The following is a 21,216-nucleotide window of genomic DNA, read 5'->3' on the forward strand; positions in this document are numbered from 1 at the left end:
TGTCAGTCCTGAAAAGTTCACACATCCAAAGGATTTATTGATTCTTAGGGGAAAGTGTCATCATCTTTTTTGTAATCAGTCATATTGATAGAGGTTTGAGCAATATAAAAATGTTTTGCAGGTGGGATGTTATACACAGAAGAACGTAACTCAAGAACTTGCATGTGAATAGTTGCCACTGATGATTGAGTAGAAAAGGGAGGGTTCCACTTTGGCTCAGACAGCTTTTAGACATCCCTGTAAAATAAGATTGTGAAGAATGTAACATGAGCTTGTTTATGACTCTGTGAGAATCTTAACAACACTTCCCGCCCCACTGTAGATTTTTTTTAACACTAGCAGAAAGTTCCCGGCATTGCTCAGGAATCCTAAGAAACCAAAAAAATTCAGAGATCTTGAAATGGACAGTGTGATTTGTTCATTTTGAGGGCTGTGCCTGCCCTCCTTCCCCAGCTCAACCCTGAACAACTCATGGAATGCCCAACCATGATCAATTTGAGGGATGGGGCTAATGGGACTGTAGGGTTTTTTGAACCCTATATGATTGGGAAAGGGGCAGGGGAAGGAAGTGGTGTGTCGTTGTCCCTCAACCACACTGCAGAAAACAGAAAGTCTCAGTCCTGCTGTGCGTTGCCTTGCAAGCATGTTCTCTACACAGAGCATTACCATTTGCCTGATAATAAATGTTGGAAATGTAAAGAAAAGGAAGGTACATTCTTTCACCTTTGGTGGACGTGCCCGAAGATTAAGGCATTCTGGGAAATGATCTATAATGAACTTAAAAAGGTATTTAAATATACTTTCCCTAAGAAACCAGAGGCCTTTCTCTTGGGTATTGTCGGACAGGGGGTGTTAAAGACGGATATAACTTTCTTTTTGTACGCTACAACAGCAGCTAGAATACTTATTGCGAAGTACTGGAAGACACAAGAACTACCCACACTGGAAGAATGGCAGATGAAGGTGATAGACTACATGGGCCTGGCAGAAATGACGAGCAGAATCCGAAACCAGGGAAGAGAAGCAGCGCAAGAAGAATGGAAAAAGTTTAAGGACTATTTAAAGAAATATTACAAAATTAACGAAAGTTAGAATGATGTTGGATTGGAAAGTAAATGGTTACTATTAGCAAGGGTGAAGACAAGGAGAATAAGGAAGATTAGATTAAATTTAAATTAAAATAAGGGAAGATTTGCTGAGCAATTGATAAGAATTTGGAATACAGAAAAGGGAGGCATGAGGAAGTCGGGGAAGAAAGGCATAAGAAATTAAGATTCGAAATTGTACATGTTTTTTTTGTTTTTTTTTGTTTTTGTCTGTTTATGTATCTGTTATATGTTTTGTTGTTGTTATAAAAACCTTTAATAAAAAATCATTTAAAAAAAAAAGCAGTATTGCACCATTGGTGGGCTACTCCTGCACTGCCATAGCATGTGCTCGACTGCCATGACATGCCTGCTTACCATACCCTCTTTGCCCTTCCTCCTCCTGCATCATTGCCCCCAATGTATCTCAGCTCATTGGAGTACAGGTCCCAGCCACCCTTGCCACTGACAACAATGTCCCACTCCAGGCTGATCTCACTTGCTGCAACCACTGCCGCCTGCATTTATGGAGAGAAGTTGCCTGAGCCAGCCCCACCTCACCTCACCTCCCATATTGACTCCTCCATCAGCCATCAGCATCACTGTGGAAACCATAACTGCTGGCAGTGAGAAACCATCCAACTACCAGTGCTGGCACAACACAGGGGCAGTAGCCAGTATCTCTCTCCTCCTCTCTACCCCATTGGTCACAGGGCTAGCTCTCTTCTTCCTACCTTGGGACCTCTGCAGTGCTGGCAACCCTTCTTTCAATACTGCTGGGGTAAGCTCCCCCAGTATAGTGCCTGCAGGTAACATGTTTGTGAAGCAGTCCTGGGCAGCCAGCAGGATTTCATCCTCTGCTCACCAGCCAGTAAGTGGAGAATTCAGCCCTGTATAATTTGACTGTGTGATTGTGTTCCCCTGCTAGGAACAGGTATGTGCAGCCCAAGTGCAATGCAGGGCTGTTTGAAAGCCCTTTTGCAAACAGCCCTATCTTGCTGTTTGCAGAGGCTGCCTGGCTGTCCTTTTTCCTTCCCAGTGCCCTAACCTAATTTGTTCTGATCTGGAAAATTGTTTGCTGGTTACCTGATTTCCTCCTCCAACACTAAGAGGAGTATGCTGTCATGTGCCTGTTTTACCCCATGTCGCCTTTAGGCAAAGACCTTTCCCAGAATTGCTCACCTGCCAGAGAAGTCCTCAGCTTTCCAGGCATCAATGACCTCAGCCATATTTCCTGCTATCTTCCCATTGGGCAACTTCAGATCATCAGCACCATTTCCATTGAAGTTCCCACAGGAGGCACAGACTTTTCCTTCCAGGCTTTTGCTGATTTGCACTTTCATTTCCCCATTGGGTTCAAGGAGAACTTTGACTACAGAGGCTAATTTAATCACAATCACATCCTGAGAGAGGCTTATAGAGACATCTTCAGAAAATGTCACCGGGAGTGTCCTTTGGCGCCCATTTACCTGAAATGCAGAAAAGAGGGTGAAAGGTGCTGAGCTAAAATAGGCATCCCGTCCCCCCCCCCATTTACTCAGGAGTTACCTTCTAGGGCCCAGTGCACATAAGTGAAATCACATAAAATGGGGAGCAACTTTAAACTGATCAGGACTGCAATACTTCAAGGACCGCCTCTCTCCATATGATCATCCTCTAAGCCCCTTCCTCATGTGCCTCCTTTACAAAGAGGTCCAGGGGGTGGCAACATGAGAATGGGCCTTTTGTGCAGTGGCTCCCCATTTGTGGAATGCTCTCTCCAGCGAGGCTCACCTGGTGCCTTCCTTACACACCTTTAGACGCCAGGAGAAAACGTTCCTCTTAAACCAAGCCTTTGGCTGGTTGACATCCGATGCCCTTTTAAATGTGTTGTGGAATGGAGGGGGGTGATTATTGGTTTGTTTCTGTTCTTATTTCTATCGTGTATTTTGTCTTTTTTTATATTGCAATTTTATGTCATGAAGCACCCTGAAATCTACAGGTGTAGGACGGTGTATAGAAATTTAATAAATAAATAAAATAAAAATAAACACCCTTTCAATGCCCTCTCTGCCGTTCTCTCTCCAATCCATACTAAAATAGCTGTATCCAGAAATATGCACAACTAGTGTTGAAGCTCTGGGGCCAGCAGGAGGCTGGAGGACACGCAGGAAAGTGCGCTACCTCACATGTCAGATGTTAGGCAGGGAGGCTGAACAGCCTAAACAAAGCCCTGTTACGCCTTCGGTCTCTTTGGGGCTTACTTAGCCCTCACTGAAGTCCTCTTTGGGCTCCGGGGATGGTCTCCCCACAAGTCACAAGGACTCTCTAACTCTCTCTGGCATTTCTGGGTTTGAACTGAGTCACAGAAGTCAGGCTTCTAAACACATAGGACTCTCTCATCCATCCAGGCAACCAGGAGGTATTTTCACACCTCAAGGGGTATGGCCTGGGAAGGGGGAGGTCCAGGGGAGAACCTGAGAGTCAGACAGAAAGACTCAGAGGGCCACATTGGCCCTTGGGCTCAGGCTCCCTACCTTTAGATCAGGGGTAGCCAACATGGTAATCTCTGAATGTAGCCGAGCAACAATTCCCAGCAGCACTGACTATTGGCCCGGATAGCAAGTTGCTTTTTAAAAATGGGGAAGCCCTTTTGCCCTGTGGGTGAGAGCTTGGCAAGCTATTGCATTGGGCCAGCATACAAATGCGGAAAATAAACAAACAGATAAATAAGGGGTTGTGTCCAACTCATGTCTACACAGAGCAGACGTCTTGAAATTAACGGACATAGTTTAATCATTATGCAAATATGCCATTGGATGAAATCTGAGAACCTGCCCGAGGATCTTACCCGTGTCTCCTTGTTCGTTTTTACAGTGATAAAATACATCCCTTTGAAAAACGCATGTATTGTTGTCACAGCTGGCAAATTCGAACCGTTGTGTTCCTGGACAACTGCTACGATCCTAAACCAAAAGGGGTCGTTGTCGTTGCAGAGGGATGTAACCTCATAAGCTCCTAGGTTGGGAATTTCCCCTGAGGCTCCATCAAAGGAGGTCAGCTGTGCTCCAGGGGTGAGGACGCACTCGCCATTTTCCCTTATGCAGCCACGCACACTGTTGTGAAGGGCACAAATCTCTCCTTCCTGACAACTGTTTTCTGCACAAACCAGTCGGCCGGATGGGCTACAGGTGCATTTTTTCAAGCAGTCTTCTAAGACAATATTCTCTCCAGCCTGGTTGATTTACAGTTCACAAAGGGAGGGAGGGAGGGAGAGAAGAGTAGAAAAAGTTAAAATTTAAATGCAAACTTTAATTCTTTTTAATAAGGTAAAAAAGAAATCATTTAGAAACAGACATTCAACATATACAACTGTGTACTTAGAAATACCTCTGTACAACTATAATCTAGTACACCAGTGCTACATAGTTGATAAATCAATAGCAAAATAGGTCACATTTTATACTTTAATATATTCATTCATATTATATTAGTATGACATTTATTCCAAGTTCTCTTTTTACATATATATTGCACCACCGGCTTCCACCTGTGTCATTTTTCTTTATAATTTCCATATTTCTTTAACACTATTGTCAGTTTGATAAATGCCACCTTTTCCCATAATCTCCTAGCTAATTCCTTCTTATTCAGTTTATAGCTATCCTTCCAAGCCTTTGAAAATGTTTCTTAATTGTCAGCGAGGTTTATAGCTTCCATGAACATACCCGGCTATATCTAAAGTACAGATAGCCAACATGATGCCCTCAAGATGTTGTTGGACCCTCCCCCCAAACTCCCATCAGCACCAGCCAGCATGGTCAACAGTCAGAAATGATGGGAATTATAGTCCAACAATATCTGGAGAGCATCATGTTGCTATTCCTAGACTAAAGGAATAAAAGGAAGGAGGGGGAGACTATGCCAGTACATGTATCAACATATGGGGTTTTGTTTTGTTTTGTTAAACTATTAATTCACAAAAATATAAAATGAGAACAGGATCCTGAATGTAATTCTATGATAGTATAGAAGCAATGGCCTTTCTGTCATCCATGAATTTTGTGTGGGGAAAACAGTAAAATGTGCATGAAGGACATATTTAAATATTTTGTGCCAATACAAATAAACAAAATTGGGGATTAATGTAGTAAGGGCATGGAATAGAATTATGAATTATGAATCACTGCATGTGAAACAGATGAGCCAAAAATAGACTAATATAACCAACCCTGTTACCAACACAAACATCAGCAGCAGTATACCACTTCCAATAAACTTCTCTGGCTTTCAGAGTCCAAAATAGAGTTTTAAAAAAATCCTAACTCCACCTCTACAAATGTTGTTTGCAGGTCTGGACTCAGTCTAAAACCATCCTATTGCTAATTCACTTGTTCCCAAAAGGAAACTCTGTTCATCAGTGGACAAGTGACTTTCATGAGTCGTCATCCAGTAGAGGATGGCAATATGAGAAGGGTATTTTTTTGTGATGGCTCTCTCCTTGTGGAATCTTTTTTTCTCTTGATGATGCATTGCTTTTTCTGGGGTCTATTCATGAAAAACATGAGGCCTTGCAGGCTGACTTACAAGAGGCACAAGCGAATGCGCAAACATCGCTGTTTTCACAGCTGTTGCAGTTACCTTGATGTAGCGTCCATCATGCACACAGCCACAGTTCCCCATTGCCACACATCTGTCACCGTCAAACAGGTAGCCGCCGTCACACTGGCAGCCTTCGAAGCAATTCTGGGTGCACCGGGGCAGAGTGGATAAGCTGGTGCAGGTGGAATCACAGGTCCTTGTACACAACTTGTAATGACTATTGGGTGGGCAAGTGACAGCTGAAAATGAGAGTGAAGATCAGTGATTGAAGGAGTCAAAAGCAGTCCAGGCAGGGATGGTGTATTGGCTAACTATATTTAATTATAGAAGGGGTTAGGAAAGCATTTCATCCCTATTCATTTGGATGCGAAGTACGGGGGGAAATTATAATAAAAGTTAATTAAAGGCCTACTCCATGTTTTTAACTGGCATAAACTATTATTATTAATCATGATTCTATTGATTAGGTCCTGGAAGGAGCAGAAGAAGATTAGAAGATGTAACTGCAGGTTCATGCTGTGCAAACTTACGGCAGAAGTTGTTTGTTCTCCAGGCTCCAACTGTAATTCCTGCAGCTTGACATGCAGCTACGTAGGCCTGGATGCTCCTACAGAGAGTTTCTCCAGCACCATTGGCTGCACACATGTCATACAGACAGTGGTTGAAGTATTCAGCAGGGTCCACCAAGGAGTGACAGTTCCTGAAGGGGCCGGATTGGGCTTGGATCATTCCGCAGGAACTCTCGGGTCGGTACGGCGCTGTCTTGGCTGCATCACAGACGGGACATTTATCTCCACAACCATCAGAGCATCTGATACCATCAATGGGAACCTTCCAAGAGGCCCCAAACTCTTCCACATTCTGGGTGCTTTTCCTGGTAGGCAGAATAAAGTCATCAGTCTTGTCCTTATTGAAATTGCCACATAGGCCATTGACAAGTCCCTGATAGTTACTGGGGACAGACACCAGGACATAAGATGAGGTGTCAAAAAGGACTTGGAGACCAAAGTCAGACTGGACAATGATATTGTTGCCTTCCTGGTTGGCCCAGAGTTTCCCATCCTTTGTCTTCATGGGCAGCGTATAAAGCTCTCCATCCACCTGCATTAACCACAGAGAAGGTGACAGTTTTAAATAATAATAATTATAAATGTTTCTTTAATGGTGTTTTGGACTCCATTTCAGGTGGAAATTACTCCCAAAGCAGGTTACAAACAAAAGGTGCCTCTAAATTGCTCCTGTTTTGTGGGAGGAATTCAGGTACATTCCAGAAATGCAGGTTTATGCAATCGAACAGGATTAAAGCACCCTGTCTCCCCAGGGTGACAAGTCTACTTAAAAACAACCAAAATTCTAACTTCTCCAAAACTGCATTGCAGTTCTCCAACCCCAAAAGTGGACAAAAATGCATATATTTGGAGATGTACATTAAAATCCACATGTTGGTGAAAATGAAAAATAGAAATGCATTATATTAGAGAAAATTGCTTTCTTCAAAAATGTGTCCATCATTTATTTGTTCGTTTATTTGTTTGTTTATAGCTTTTATAAACTGCTTAATGTTTTAGCAAATCTTTAACTGGTAAAAAGGGGGAGAGTTGTTAGGAGAAATTTGCACTTAAAAGCAGGAGGGTTAACGGGGGGAAAAAACAATTTCGAATTGCCACAGAAATCTGGAGAGCTGAATTCAGTACTGGAAAAATGTGAAATTGAGAGAAATCAAAATTGTCAGATTCGTCCATTCCCAGTGATGGAGCACAAGGGACAGCGGGAGATGAAATTCTCCCAAGAACTCCTGCAGTTGTAGGAATTGTGGGTGAACTATGCTGGCATTTCTACTTCAGAGAGACATACCTTGAGCTTCCAGTTTGTTGCCTTCTCAATGACAGCGGTGTGTCCATGAAAAGAGACTACAATCATCTTAGTCAATGACCTTTCATTTTCCACTGACACGGCAAAGTTTGCCAGCTGAGCATTTTCTCCTTGGACTTTAGCTAAAGTATAAGTGCAGGTTCCTTGGAAGTCGTAGGCCCGTCCATCAAAAGTTAGGTAATGGGAGCCTGCAGACAAACTGCAAGTACCAGACCCTACAGGATGACAACCTTGGACACCATCCTTCACCCTACATTCCTCATGGGGCCCACAAGAGATTTCCTGGCATTTGACAACTCCATTGTCTGTACATTGGCATCGTTCCTGGCAGGAGGAACCGGGATAGAACTCCTCTCCCTTCTTGTAGTAGTTCCCCTGGTGCTCACAGCCACAATTCCCAATAGGGACACACTGGTCCCCACTGAAGACGAACCCTGGATTGCAATAGCATCCTTCTTTGCAGGTCATTTCACACCCATCAGGAGCAGAGAGACCACGGCAAGTAGCAGGGCAGCCGTTTCCACAGAGCTCGTAGTGAGAGTTGAGTGGGCAGGCAGGGCCTGGAAGAAAGGCCAAAAACAGAAAGTAGTGAATTTCAAGCTAGTATAGAAGTTTTTTCAGAAGACGCCTGGGTCTTTGGTCACCTGGAGTAGAATAGGTGTGCCGTGCTCTGTTATAAATTATGTCTATGGAGTGACATCTGCTGGTTAGAGCAGATGTTAGCAAAGGTTGCCATCAGATTAAATTGTATTTCCATATACCATAAGCCCGCAACATATGGCATGCACATCCTTGGAGCAGAACATTGTAAGGGAGGAGGATTAGCTCACTGGTAAACAGCACGTTTTTCACACAAAAGGTCCCAGGTTTAATCCCTGGCATCTCCAAGTATGACTGGGATAATGTCCATAACTGAGGGTCTGGAGAGCCAATGTCAATGTCAGTGTCAATGTCAACAGTAGATGATCTGAACAGGTGTCAAGTTACTGCTTATGTTCCTCTGCTATAACAGCTCCAAGAGGCAATACTTACTGCAGAAAGACTCTGATCTCCATTCTTCAAGCTCAATGTCCAGATCCTGACAGGCTGCCCCGTAAAAGCCGATGGCATTGCACATGATACTGGCAGACATCAAAGATGCAATCATTGAAGTAGGGTGTTGGGTCGATGATCTCATGGCAGTGCCTGAAAGGCCCATCCCTCTTGATGAGGATCCCACAGTATTGGTTGCTCTTATAAGCTTGTTTCTGTGCCTCTCCACATGGCGGGCAATCGGTGGTGCAACCCTGTGAACAACCTGGGACCTCTGCCACCTTCCAGCTCTCTGCAAAATGGAATATGCTAGGTGCTTGTCTCCCATCCTTCATGGTCAAGTCATCACTGGGGTTCAAGTTGTTGTTGCCACAGAGGCCACAAACAGCATTGGCATATGTACTAGGTACAATGACTTTGACATAGCTGTTCCAGTCAAAGGTTACTGTCAGGTCGAAATCAGTCTTGATGAAGACCTCACTCCCACTAATATAAGCCTTTATCTTGTCTTCGTGGTAGAAAGGCAGGTTCACAAAGACTTCATTAACCTGGAATGTGATGCAGTAGGAATTGTTACCACTGCTCTTGCCAAGTGGTTGTGTCCAGTATTAGTTTTAGAGAAACAGACCCATTGAAATTAATGAACAAGAAGCATATAACATAAACACTATAAGGTTTCTCCTGATTCACATGTTCTGGAAAAATAGAGTATAGTATCATCAACAAACAGATGGCAACTTGCCCCCAAACTCCTAATGATCGCTCTCAGTGGCTTTAGACACATATTAAATAGCACTGGAGATAAAATAGTGCCCTGCGGCATCCCATAACATATTCACTGGAGGGCCAAAAAGGACTGTCCCAATACAGTCCTGGAGGTAGAATTGGCACCACTGTAACACAGAACCACCAATTTCCATTCCTTGGAGGACATGAACTTCTGAGTTGGCCCAACAGAAGCCTCCACATGGATATTGAAATCACCTAGGATTATTCTCTTGGGGTCCTCCAACAATATCACAGAAATGACCCTGGCCAGCCTGATCGGTGGTGTTGCTGGGCAACAGGGTTGTTGGTAGCCAGTACTATCCCCAATCTGGGAAGACCAACTCATTCCCTACAGACCCTCTCAGATGCTAAGATTGGCAAAGAGGGCCCCTCTTGGTAGTTTGTGGGTGGATGGGATCTGGGAGCAGGAATTCTCCATGGTAGCCCTTAAGCTGTGAAATTCCCTCCCTGCTGAGCTTCATTTGACATATTCATAAGTTCGATTTTGTCATGTGCTGAAAACACATCTCTTAACCATATATATATATATATATATATATATATATATATATATATATATATATATATATATATATATATATATATATATATATATATATATATAATATATATATATATATATATATATATTTCACCTGACTCTAAATTGTTTTAACTCTTTTTAATATTGTAGTTTTATGTTGTTGTAACCCAACTTATGAAAAAAGAGCCAGTGAAAAATCTAATCATCGTCCTAGGCTCCCATAATAGTTTCTGGATCAGATAAGCTCATTGTTGTAGGCAGCTGGGGGCCCTGCTCTCACTGCTCACAAACCATACTTGTCCCATACTGAGGAGCTGGATCTGACAACTCTTGTGGCCGTCAACAGCACATATCTAATGCCGAATTTTGCAGCACATCGAGCTTACTTCATGTATACTTTGCATGTCAACAGACCCTGTAGTTACAATGTCCAATGGGGTACGGTGCCATTTGTCACAGATAAACCATCCCCTATGTCTAATGCAGGAATGGCTTCAATGCTTACTTAGAAAACTAGCAAGGTACCATACCCAAGAGCCACCCTCTGAAACAGCCCTGTAATGACACAAAGGGGAAAAGCAACCATACATTCACCAATTGTCTATACCTGGATCCTGCGTGGATACTCCTGGCTAAGTGTGATTACGACATTGTAGACCTCCAATGTCACCACCTTGGTGTAGGACACATTTTCGTTGCCTCGGTTGTTGTTCTCCACATTGACAGTGAAAGGCCTGAGAGTCGGGTCCTTAGAGCACAGCCCGGCCAGCTGGTAGACACAGGTGCCCATGAAGTCATATTTCTTCCCATCAAAGGTGGTATAATGAGGGTCCCCGGCTGCTGAGCAAGTAGCAGTGCTTATGGGATGACAACCTCGGACCCCATTGACCACAATGCACTGCTCACTGGCTTTGCAGCCAGCTGGTTTGCACACCACGATGCCCAGGGTGGGATCACATGTGCAGCGGGAACCGCAGGTCTCATCAGCCCAGAATTCTTCTCCAGGTTTGTAGTAGAGCCCATTGAAGGTGCAGCCACAGCTCCCGACAGGCACACACTTGTCGACGCTGAGGACGTAGCCATCATTGCACTGGCAGGTTTCCACACATGGCTGTTTGCAGGCAGAGGGAGCATTGCGGTCAGCGCAGCTGGCAGGGCAGGCATTGCCACAGAACTCATAGTGGCTATTCTGAGGGCACGGCAAGGCTGTAAGGAGGAGAAGAACAGCAGGAGTCTAACAACTGATAGAATGTGCTAAAGCTTAAGTTGGCAAGAGCTGATGCTGCTAATATTGTACATGTCATATACAGTGTGTGTGTGTGTGTGTGTGTGTGTGTTTTAAAGAATTAATTCTTGGGTCACAAGATCAAAGTTTGGAGCAAGTATTCTTTGGTGAGAGAACCCCAGCAGAGATTTAAAATCACAAAACATGCAGCAACGACAAATGTGAAAATATAGGCTATAAACACTTTTAAATGTGCTCCTCCAAGTGAGTTCCAACCCCCCCAAGTTTATTTCCCTCTTCCACCAGCATAGCAAAAAGACCCCACATTTGAGAAGTTTTAAAAACAGTTTACTTGCAAAGCTCAAAGTCATGTGCAAGTTGCACAGGCAGTAAAACTTGGCTTAGTTCCAAAGTGGGGAAGAGCACTCACCACAGCCAGAGGCTGTCCTCCAATCATATATGGTGGCACCCTCTTTCCTACAGGTTTTAGCATAGGCCTCCAAGGCCTGGCAAAGGATGTTCTTGGCTCCTCCATTGAGACACACATCATAAATGCAGCTGTCAAAGAAGTCATCTGGATTCACTGTAGAATGGCATTCTCTGAAGGGGCCCTCCGAGGTTTTGCTGATCAGCCCACAGTACTCTTCCTTTCCATACAGCGCCCTCTTGCTGTCATCACATGTTGGGCAATTCCCTCGGCAATAATCCCAGCAAAAGGGGTCCCGGTCCTTGACTTTCCAGCTGCTGGCCCAGCTTATGATGGAGGCAGCCTTGGTGCCATTGAGAAAGACCATGTCGTCTGCAGGGTTTTGATTGAAGTTTCCACACAGCCCGCATGTGGCTCCATAGTAGCTGCTGGGGAGAGTGATCACCAGGTGCCATTGCCAATCGTACGTTACTTGGAGGCCAAAATCTGTTTGCAGGACAGCATTGGTGCCGCTCTGGTACAGTTTGATCTTACCATCTTCAAGAGTCATTGGCAGGCTGGTAATAGCGTCATTTAACTAGAGACAGAATGTCAACACACACATATGAATTATTGTTTTATTTTTCCTTTTTTTTCATGCAGCCATGTGTCTAAGAAACAGGAACAGACAGGTTGATCCTAGCCTTAGGCTGAAATTCTAACCCAAGGGAGTAAGCTTCAATGAATTCTTTAGACAAAGGCTGGGGAATCAGCAGGCATTTTAGCCATGGTCACAAACCCAGTGACAGGGAATCTATGGGCCATCCAGGTGTTGTTGAACTACAATCCCCATTAGTGCTAGCCAGCATGGTCAATGATCAAGGATGACAGAAGTTGTAAACCATTCCCAGCCCCTTCCCTAAGCTATTACTGCAGGTGATTCTCAAGGAATTTACACTTTCACCACCTACCTCTGTCCATGGTACTGTTTCACATGAGCAAGCATCACTTTAGATAGGTTAAGTTTTTTAGTGGTCCTTGAGAATATTAGTTGGCAGTGCAGACAAGTCTGTTGGGCTTAGGTGGCCCAAGTGATCACTTATGTTTGGGCAGTGCAGTCACATAGGAGGGTCAAAGTCAACTATAAGGTGTAACCAAGCCAAATCCAATTGCACTAGCAGCTGCTCATACTCTGGTTTCAAACCATGAGCCCAAGAAAGGGACTCAGATTGTGTTTATCTGTACACCATTCGGTTGCCAACTTGCAATATTTACAGAATCTTTTTTAAACGCAAACATCACAAAACAAGCTCCTCATTGGATCCTTATTGGGTAGATCTAGAGCACACATCTGCCATGCTGAAGGATCAAGATCATTAGATCCTGCTACGGTTTCTTGTGACCAGATTTGAAATCAATATTATGCCAAATAGGATTGCAGCTTAATCACATCACATTCCCCCGTTCCCTATATTCTGCCAGCCACAAAGGAGAAAGAGATCAGATGTCTGGATAATGAGGGTCTTTTAATCATGCGAAGTGGCATGAAGGTCAATAACCTCCATCATTCGGAGTGGTATAGAGGTTCAATAATCTCTTGAGAGTGACCTGCAAGCACTAGTATTTCTTCTCCCTCCTGATATAGCTATTCCTTTCATGCTACTTTAGACTAATATCGGGCTCTCAAAGTGGCTATTGGAATGAATTCCAGTACTGTACATTATCCCATCCCCTGGCAATCTAACATACCCGGATTCTTCCAGTTTCCTGTTTGTGGATGGAGATCTTGTACCCATAGACATAGATGTTGGTCAGACGCACGTAGGACACAGCCTGGTTGCCCCTGTTGTCGTTCTTCTCATCGATAGTGAAAGGCACCAGCGTAGCATCATTCCCACAGTACTTGGCAATAGTGTAAGAGCAAGTGCCCATGAAATCAAACTTCAAGGTGTCAAAGGTGTGATAGTGTGGGTCCCCCCAAGCCCAGCAGGTTCCTGTGAACTGTGGTTTGCATTTGGCTTGGCCATTCTCCATCTTGCATGTCTCCTTTTCTCGGCACTTCAGGGCTTTGCATGGATCTAAAATGGAAGCCAGGAAACGTGAGCAAGAGCTAGAAGTCATTCAGTAAAAAACTAAAGGTGCAGAGGTGGAGGGGAGTTTTATCCATTAGCAAAAGGGCATAGGTAGGCAACATGCTGCCCTCTAGAAGTTGTTGGAGTCCAATTCGCATCAGCCTTGGCCTGCATGGTCAAAAGTGATAGGAGCAAGAAGATCTGGAGGGTAACATAATTGAAATACTTTATTGTCGCTTGTACAATTTGTGAGATTACACGAGCACCCCCCACTCAGCTCTCTTAGTCTTAATTTCCCTGATTTACTGACGCACACCCACCAAACCTGAAAGTCAGTTGCCCTGTTGTTATCTTTTCATTCAGCAGCCTAACAGCCCACGGATAGAAGCGGTTCTTTACCCTGTTGGTGTGACTAAGCATGCTTCTATATCTTCTGCCTGAGGGCAGGAGATCAAGAAAGTGCCGGCTAGGGTGTGAATCATCTCTGAGAATTTTCTTCACTCTCCTGAGGCAATGTTCTTCCGCTATTTCATCCAGCGGATTCACGAGACAGCCCATAATATCTTGTGCTGTATTCACCACCCTCTGCAGGCACTTCCTATCAGATGGTGTCAAACCAGCGTACCACACCGTGATGCAATATGAAAGGACACTTTCTATTGTTGACCGGTAGAAGGAGATCATCAAATGTTGATTGACATCATTCTTCCACAATGTTCTGAGGAGATGGAGTCTCTGTTGGGCTTTCTTAACCACCTGGGTTGTATTTATTTTCCAAGTAAGGTCTTCACTGAGATAAACTCCTAGGAATTTAAAGGAAGAGACTCTCTCCACACAGCCCTCCCCGATGTACAGTGGGGCTATCTATGTGATGCGGGAAGCAACACACAACCCTGCCTCATATTTATTAGTCTGGAATGTGCCCTTGATCTCTGATATTGATTCTTGCTTGTTGGAATGGAAGATAGAGAAGTGCAGGTAAGTTTGTGGAAAATCTGCCTGCTGTACAAAGGAAAAATGTACAATTGTAGCTCTGTCTACTTCTGCCTCTGGCACCACCCAGCATGTGGCTCCAGAAGTCTGCCCAGAAGAGAATGCTGCCCTAGAGCTTTAAAAAATGTACCTTGCCCATTATTTATAGACTCACATACTACATTCCTCACAGAAGGTGCTATAATTTCCCAGCATAACTGTGCCAAGACCAGGGGTTAGGCAAAATGAGAATTGTAATCCAGCAACATCTGAAGGGCCACAGGGTCCCCACCCTTTGCTTGATTGACTCTCTCCTTACCCTTATTAATGCAGCTCATGATTCCATCTTGGACTTTGCAGTTCTCATCGGCAGCGCAGTTGTGGGCCTCACAAATTACTCCCTGGCCTGGGATGCAACGGCAGCTCTCCTGGCACACGTTCAGCAGAACCTTCTCATTGGGCTGTTGGGAGATTTGGGAAACAATAAAACAGAGCAGCAACAATAATCCCTTCAGTGCTTTTCTGAGGTATTGAGCTTGAATGGGAAAGGACTGAGCATTGGAGGAGGAGCGACACTCCTTTTAACAGAAAGGGCTGTTAAGCAGAAATGGGGAAATGGGTGCATGAATGAATCGCCACCAACTGCCCACCATGGGGTTCCCCCCCCCATCTCAGCTCCCAATGCCACAACTCCTCAAATTATCAGTTGAGATAATTTGCCCATTCCACAGCAAGCAGCCAGGTCAAATAATTTGCATGCATTTACAGATGACTTTCAGCTTATGTTGGGTTTATGTTCCTTGAGGTTGCATGTAAAGGCAAAATCACACAAAGTCAAGATGACCCCTGGAATTGCCCCCACTGTCCAAGATCTCATAGGTTCTTGGATGGCCAGTGATATCTTGTGGGAGCCTCCCAGAGGCCTTGTACGTCTTTCTCAGAGCCTGGTAAACAAAGCAGAACGATCAAAATCTCTTTCTTCGAAGAGTTTTCCTGCCCCGCACCTTGCTTACTGGGTTCTGAGATGGTCACATGAGTGTTCTTGAGGCTCCTGCAAGATCTCACAATAGGCTCCAGTGCCCAGTAAGTCAGATTATCCCACCCCTTTCTATTTATTTTTCAGTGATTTGTGCAATGGAGTAAGTAAAATCACATTAAGTCGACTGCATAGTCAAGCTGTTAGTAGATCTGTCCTATCGTTACACTTAAGTTGCACAATTCTGCCATCTGATGAACCTCCTCCTACCAATAACAGTTCATTTTATTTATTCCATATTTCAAAAGAAAGCCATTAAAACATTTCAAGACCTGAGAAATTCTGGAGACGATCACAACAGCTTGTGATTTGGGGTTCAAAGAATGTGAAACTGGGAAAGCATGCTGTGGAAAAAAAGGTTCAGAAGATCAGCTACCTTGTAGTAGCGTCCATTCTTTAAGCACCCACAGTCTTTTGCGGCAACACAGCCAAGGCCGTCAAAGAAGAAGCCATCATTACATTGGCAACCCTCAGCACAGGTCTCCGGACAGGCCGCAGGGTCAGTGATCTTGGTACAGGAGGTGGAGCAGAGGTTGCTGCAAATCTCATAGTGACTGTTGGCTGGGCAGCGCAGAGCTAAATGAGGAAAGAAAGAAAAAGCATCCATGTTAGGTGAAAGGCTCCCTGGTACTATTTGGGATGGCTGGGAAGCTGGCAAGTGAAATGCAGAAAGAGTGGCCAGTACAGGGCAGAAAGTGTCTTTGACAGCTGCTGTTTTTGCAAAAGACGAAAACAGAAAGCTGATGCTAGAATGAATTTATGTTCCTTAACCCCACTGTTTTGATCATTTTTTCACTTATCTCATGTATTTTTGCTTCAGCCATTGAAAACTTGCCCATTCAAGACAATGGAGGGGGTTTTTTTATATTAAAAATGCCTAGGTTTCCAAAGGGAGAGGAAGCATTGAAGGTAGTAAAATGCTTCTGAGATCTTGTAAAAGCTATTGGAGCTGTGGGACAAGCCCAATCTCCGAGCAATGTGAGATTCCAGGGGTTCCAGGAGTTTACCCAGGGTTTGATTTCCTTGGAACGAGGGTCCTCAGTGACTGTGATGTGTTTATGATATATGGTTTATTTGCACATACAGTCGTACCTTGGTTCTCAAACAGAATGTGTTCTGGGAGTCCATTTGACTTCCGGAACTGTTCAAAAACCAAGACACGGCTCCCAATTGGCTGCAGGAATGTCCTGAAGCCAATTAAAAGCTCCGAAAGCCACGGCAGATGTTCGGCTTCCGAAAATTGTTTGAAAACCGGAACACTCACTTCCCGTTTTTGATCGTTCAGGAGCCAAAACATATGAGTTCCAAGACATTCAGCAACCAATGTACGACTGTACCCTAGCCTATGATGGGGCTCACAGCATTAACATCCCAAAAATTCTTGCTTATCCCATAGCCACAGTCCTGGATTCAAGCAGAAATCCAGTGTGCCTCTCTTTCTCCGGCTTTTGCCTGCAGCTTGCTCTCTCTCTCTTACACCTCTGGCCCTTGTCCTTCTCACCAACAGCCAGGGGAGAGGGAGGGGCCATCTATGTGTATTCCAGCACAAAGCAACTTCCTTTGTTTGTTTGCAGTGTATTCTGAGAAGTGTCTTGCTAGGTACCAATTGGTCTACAAGGCTGCTGACTCTGCTCTGGCTCCCTCGGCTGCGTTTCATCACTCAGACACAGACTGAGCTCTCAGAGTAACTGTCCTTGCATACCTGCTTGATTTCCTGCTTTCCAGCATACCTTGATTCAAGGATGGTGAACCTCGGGACCAGGTCCAAATATTGCCCTATCTATGGCCCCAGAAAGTTGCCAAGAAGGGATCACAACCCTTGTGCTGAACAAGGTCCCCATCCTACCAACTTATACTGCTGGTTCTGGCAGGAACTCATTGAAAAGAATTTTCTATATACCTCTGTGATTTGAGCTTGTCAGTAGTTTGCGAAGCATATAGTCAAGAGGGTGGTGACACCCAATTGGAAAGGTCATAGAGCATCTAAGTGTGAGTTCAGTCTCTGCACAGCTTGAGGCAGTTAGAGCCTTACAAATAAACACACACCTCTAGATGTGTGCCAAAGGGACAGGGGGTCAGTTCAGTTTCTGCTCCCATTTCTCTTCTCCCCCTGAATGTTCAGTCCTCAGTACTTACGACAGAAGGAAGGGCTCCTCCAGGGCTTGACAGAGACCCCGGCCTCTTGGCAGACAGAAACGTAGCTCTGGATGCTGTTGCACAAGACCTGGCTATCCCCGTTGCCCAGGCACACATCATAGATGCAGTTGCTGAAGTACACACCGGGATCCACCTTTCCGTGGCAAGCACTGAAGGGGCCATCAGGCACAGTGAGGATCCCACAGTAGTTGCGTTGTTTGAAAACGTCCTTCTTCCCTTCCTCGCAGACTGGGCAGCTGTTCCCAGAGCATCCATCTGAGCAAGATCTATCTGCCCCAGAGACCCGGACCTTCCAGGAAGCACCAAATTTAGCTATGTCAGAGGTTATTATGCCATTGGGTAGCAGGAACTCATCGTCCTTCTTCCCGTTGTAGTTCCCACAGAGGCCTTGCATCTGGCCCTGGTAAGTGCTTGGGACGGTGACCGTCACGTGGTAAACCAGGTCGTAGCTCACAATGAGACCAAAGTCAGTTTCTATCAGGACTTTTGTGCCATGTTGATAGGCTCTGATCCGCCCAGCAGAAAAGGATATAGGGACGGTGTAAATCAAGCCATTCACCTGGAAGAAGAAAACAGAACATTCGCTGGTTGAGTAGGATTGGCCTAAGGGTTGTTTCTTATGTTGCAAACTCAGACTCCAAGGATTGGCAGCCAGGGGGCAAACTGCCTCTTGAAAAAAACCTATATTAGGAGACATTTGCAATAAAATGCTAACAAGTTTTCATCAGAATTCTTGGGAGAAATGCCAGCTGATACAGAAATGTGGAGAACTGGACTTAGGACAGGAAATATGAGAGAAAGAAGCTGATGGACTTGTTCATCCTTAATTAAATGAATGAGCCAAGACAATGTCTTAATGTAAAAAAAAGATGAATGGCTAAAGATCTAATGATTTGCCTTTTCTTTCCGCATGGACTCACCTTCACTTGACCTTGCTTGCTCTGCAGTAATGTGAGTGTAATGCCATAGACAGTGACTGAGACCATCTTGGTAACAGCAACTTTCCTATTTCCCCAGGGCTCGTTTTCCACGTTGACAGTAAAGGCTCTCAAGACCCGGTTGTTTGTGCTGACCTTAGCCAAGGTATAAGTGCAGGTGCCTTGGAAATCAAAGGCCAGTCCGTCGAATGAAAGATAGTGAGGGTCACCTGAAGCAGAGCAGGTGGCGCGGCTGGTGGGGTAGCAGTTCTGGATGCCCTTTTCTACCTTGCACAGCTCTCCTTTCTTGCAGCTGGCGGGCTGGCATTTTACTTGCTTGCTCTGTGCGTCACAGATGCAGCGTCTCGTGCACGTCTTGTCTCCCCAGAACTGCTCACCGGGCGAGAAGGACTTCCCCTCAAACACGCACCCACAGGCAGCCTTGGAGATGCATTTCCCAGCATCCAACACAAAGCCCTCATTACATTGGCAAGTCTCTACGCAGGGCATCGAGGAACAGTCTTGAGGCTCAGCTTGGTTGTTGCAGGTTGCAGGGCAAGGAGATCCACAGGCCTCATAATGGCTGTTCTCGGGACAGGATTTGGCTGTCAAAAGAGACAAGATGATTGTCAACAAGGCACGATTAGAAGACACGGGGAATCTGAGAGTTAAGCTATATTTTGCTAATGTGGGACGAGGGAAAGTGTACTGAACCATGTTTTTATTTTGATTATGTATTTTGTGGTTTTTATATTTTGATTTTATCCTGAGACCTATGGGTATAGGGTGGTATATAAATTTAATTAACAACAACAGCAATGACCAAGATGCCCTTAGCCTAGCCTGCCTCTCAGAGTATTGTGCGAATCAAATGGATGCACCACCCTAAGCTGCCAGGAAGATGTATTCTGTACAGATGTAACAGTAAACTAAGGTTTGCAGAGCGGGCCCTCTTGGTAGTTCTGCTACCCTTGGAAGTTTGGGGTTGTGGTGGCCTGGAGTGGCCATTCTCTGTGGCAGCTGCCAAACTCTGGCATTCCCTTCCCATAGAGGAACATCTGGCAATTTCATTGTACAGTGGTACTTCGGGTTACAGACTTTTCAGGTTACAGATGCTTCAGGTTACAGACTCCGCTAACCCAGAAATAGTACCTCAGGTTAAGAACTTTGCTTCAGGATGAGAACAGAAATCACATGGCAGCGGGAGGCCCCATTAGCTAAAGTGGTGCTTCAGGTTAAGAACAGTTTCAGGTTAAGAATGGATCTCCAGAACGAATTAAGTTCTTAACCCGAGGTACCACTGTATAGCTTTCATCATATGCTGGAGACTCCTATTTTTACCCTGGCCTTTGGCATGTGTGTGTGTGTGTGTGTGTGTGTGTGTATATATGAAACCCAGTCTATTCTGGGTCTGGAAACCAAGCCTTATGAGGAACGGTCGAAGGAGCTAGGTATGTTTAGCCTGGAAAAGAGGAGACTGAAAGAAGGTATCATAGACATCTTCACATATCTCAAGAGCTGTCACATGGAAGATAGAGCAAGCTTGTTTTCTCCTGCCCAAGAAGATAGGACTCGAACCAATGGCTTCAAATTACAAGAAGGGAGATTCTGACACTCACAGCAACCGATGGGGGTTCTCCAGTCCAAGACAGCAACTTGCTTTTCCCGACAAGCTACTGCATAATTATTCAGTGCCTCACAAAGAAGCTCCTTCAGGCCATCATTCATGCAGAGGTCATAGACACAGTTTTCCAGAAAAGGGTTGGGGTCAATCACAGCATGACACTTGCTGAATGGGCCGTCCTCTCCTTTGCTGAGCCAGCCGCAGAATGGTTCGCCTTCATACTTCTTGACCATCTCTGGGGAGCAGCTTTTGCATTCCCCATGGCAGTCATCCCAGCAGAACCTGTCACCATCGTCCACCTTCCAGCTCTTTCCAAACTCAATGGGATTGGGAGCCAAGGCCCCATCGGGGGTGCTGAAGTCATCAGCGGGGTCTCCATTGTAGTTGCCACAAAGACCGCAAACACTTTCAGAAAAGCTGCTGGAGAGCTTCACCACCAGGTAAAAGTTCCAGTCGTAGGAAACCCTCAGAGAGAAATCTGTCTCAATGAAGACAGAGCCCCCACTCTGGTAGAGACGGAGTTTCCCTTCATTCAGGGAGATGGGCAGGCGGAAACGCTGGTCATTCACCTGAAGAGAGAAATCAGATTCAACCAACAGTGGAACAACACAGTGGATTGTATTCAATGTCAGTCAGACTCAGAGTAGACCTGTTGAAATTAATGCACATACATTGGGTCTACTCAGACTAAACCTTCGATACAACCGACTCTTTTTGTTATTTATTCTACTCAACAAGATGGGCATAAAATGGACTTCCGGTTGGCGCCGTTGTTTAATGGCGGATTCCCTCCGAGCTCCGGAGGGAATCGGCTCCGTAGTGTCTGGGTCTGACCGCTGCGGCGAAGCGGGGACCCTTAAAATCACAGGCGCGGATGCCTGTGAACACAGAGACTCGGCGGGCACCATTTGCGCCCCCCCCAATC

The 21,216-nt window shown here is 45.0% G+C and overlaps 1 protein-coding gene across 1 annotated transcript; it reads right to left on the reverse strand.

The window, feature by feature from the left end:
• LOC310768563 (IgGFc-binding protein-like) lies at positions 1–19,266 on the reverse strand. The gene is made up of 14 exons (XM_083626865.1): positions 18,671–19,266; positions 17,730–18,309; positions 15,970–16,169; positions 14,877–15,018; positions 13,263–13,591; positions 11,538–12,111; positions 10,490–11,088; positions 8,571–9,118; positions 7,521–8,098; positions 6,197–6,767; positions 5,706–5,905; positions 3,916–4,299; positions 2,268–2,554; positions 1–237 (listed from the first exon to the last, which is right to left on the reverse strand). Exons 1-8 carry the CDS (start codon positions 19,175–19,177, stop codon positions 8,603–8,605), a joined length of 3,447 nt encoding a protein of 1,148 aa, XP_083482991.1. The 5' UTR covers positions 19,178–19,266; the 3' UTR covers positions 1–237; positions 2,268–2,554; positions 3,916–4,299; positions 5,706–5,905; positions 6,197–6,767; positions 7,521–8,098; positions 8,571–8,602.
• Between the last annotated feature and the right edge of the window lie 1,950 nt (positions 19,267–21,216).

The sequence above is a fragment of the Podarcis filfolensis genome (genome assembly GCF_964270895.1).
Source record: "Podarcis filfolensis genome assembly, chromosome: 8".
NCBI lineage: Eukaryota > Metazoa > Chordata > Lepidosauria > Squamata > Lacertidae > Podarcis > Podarcis filfolensis.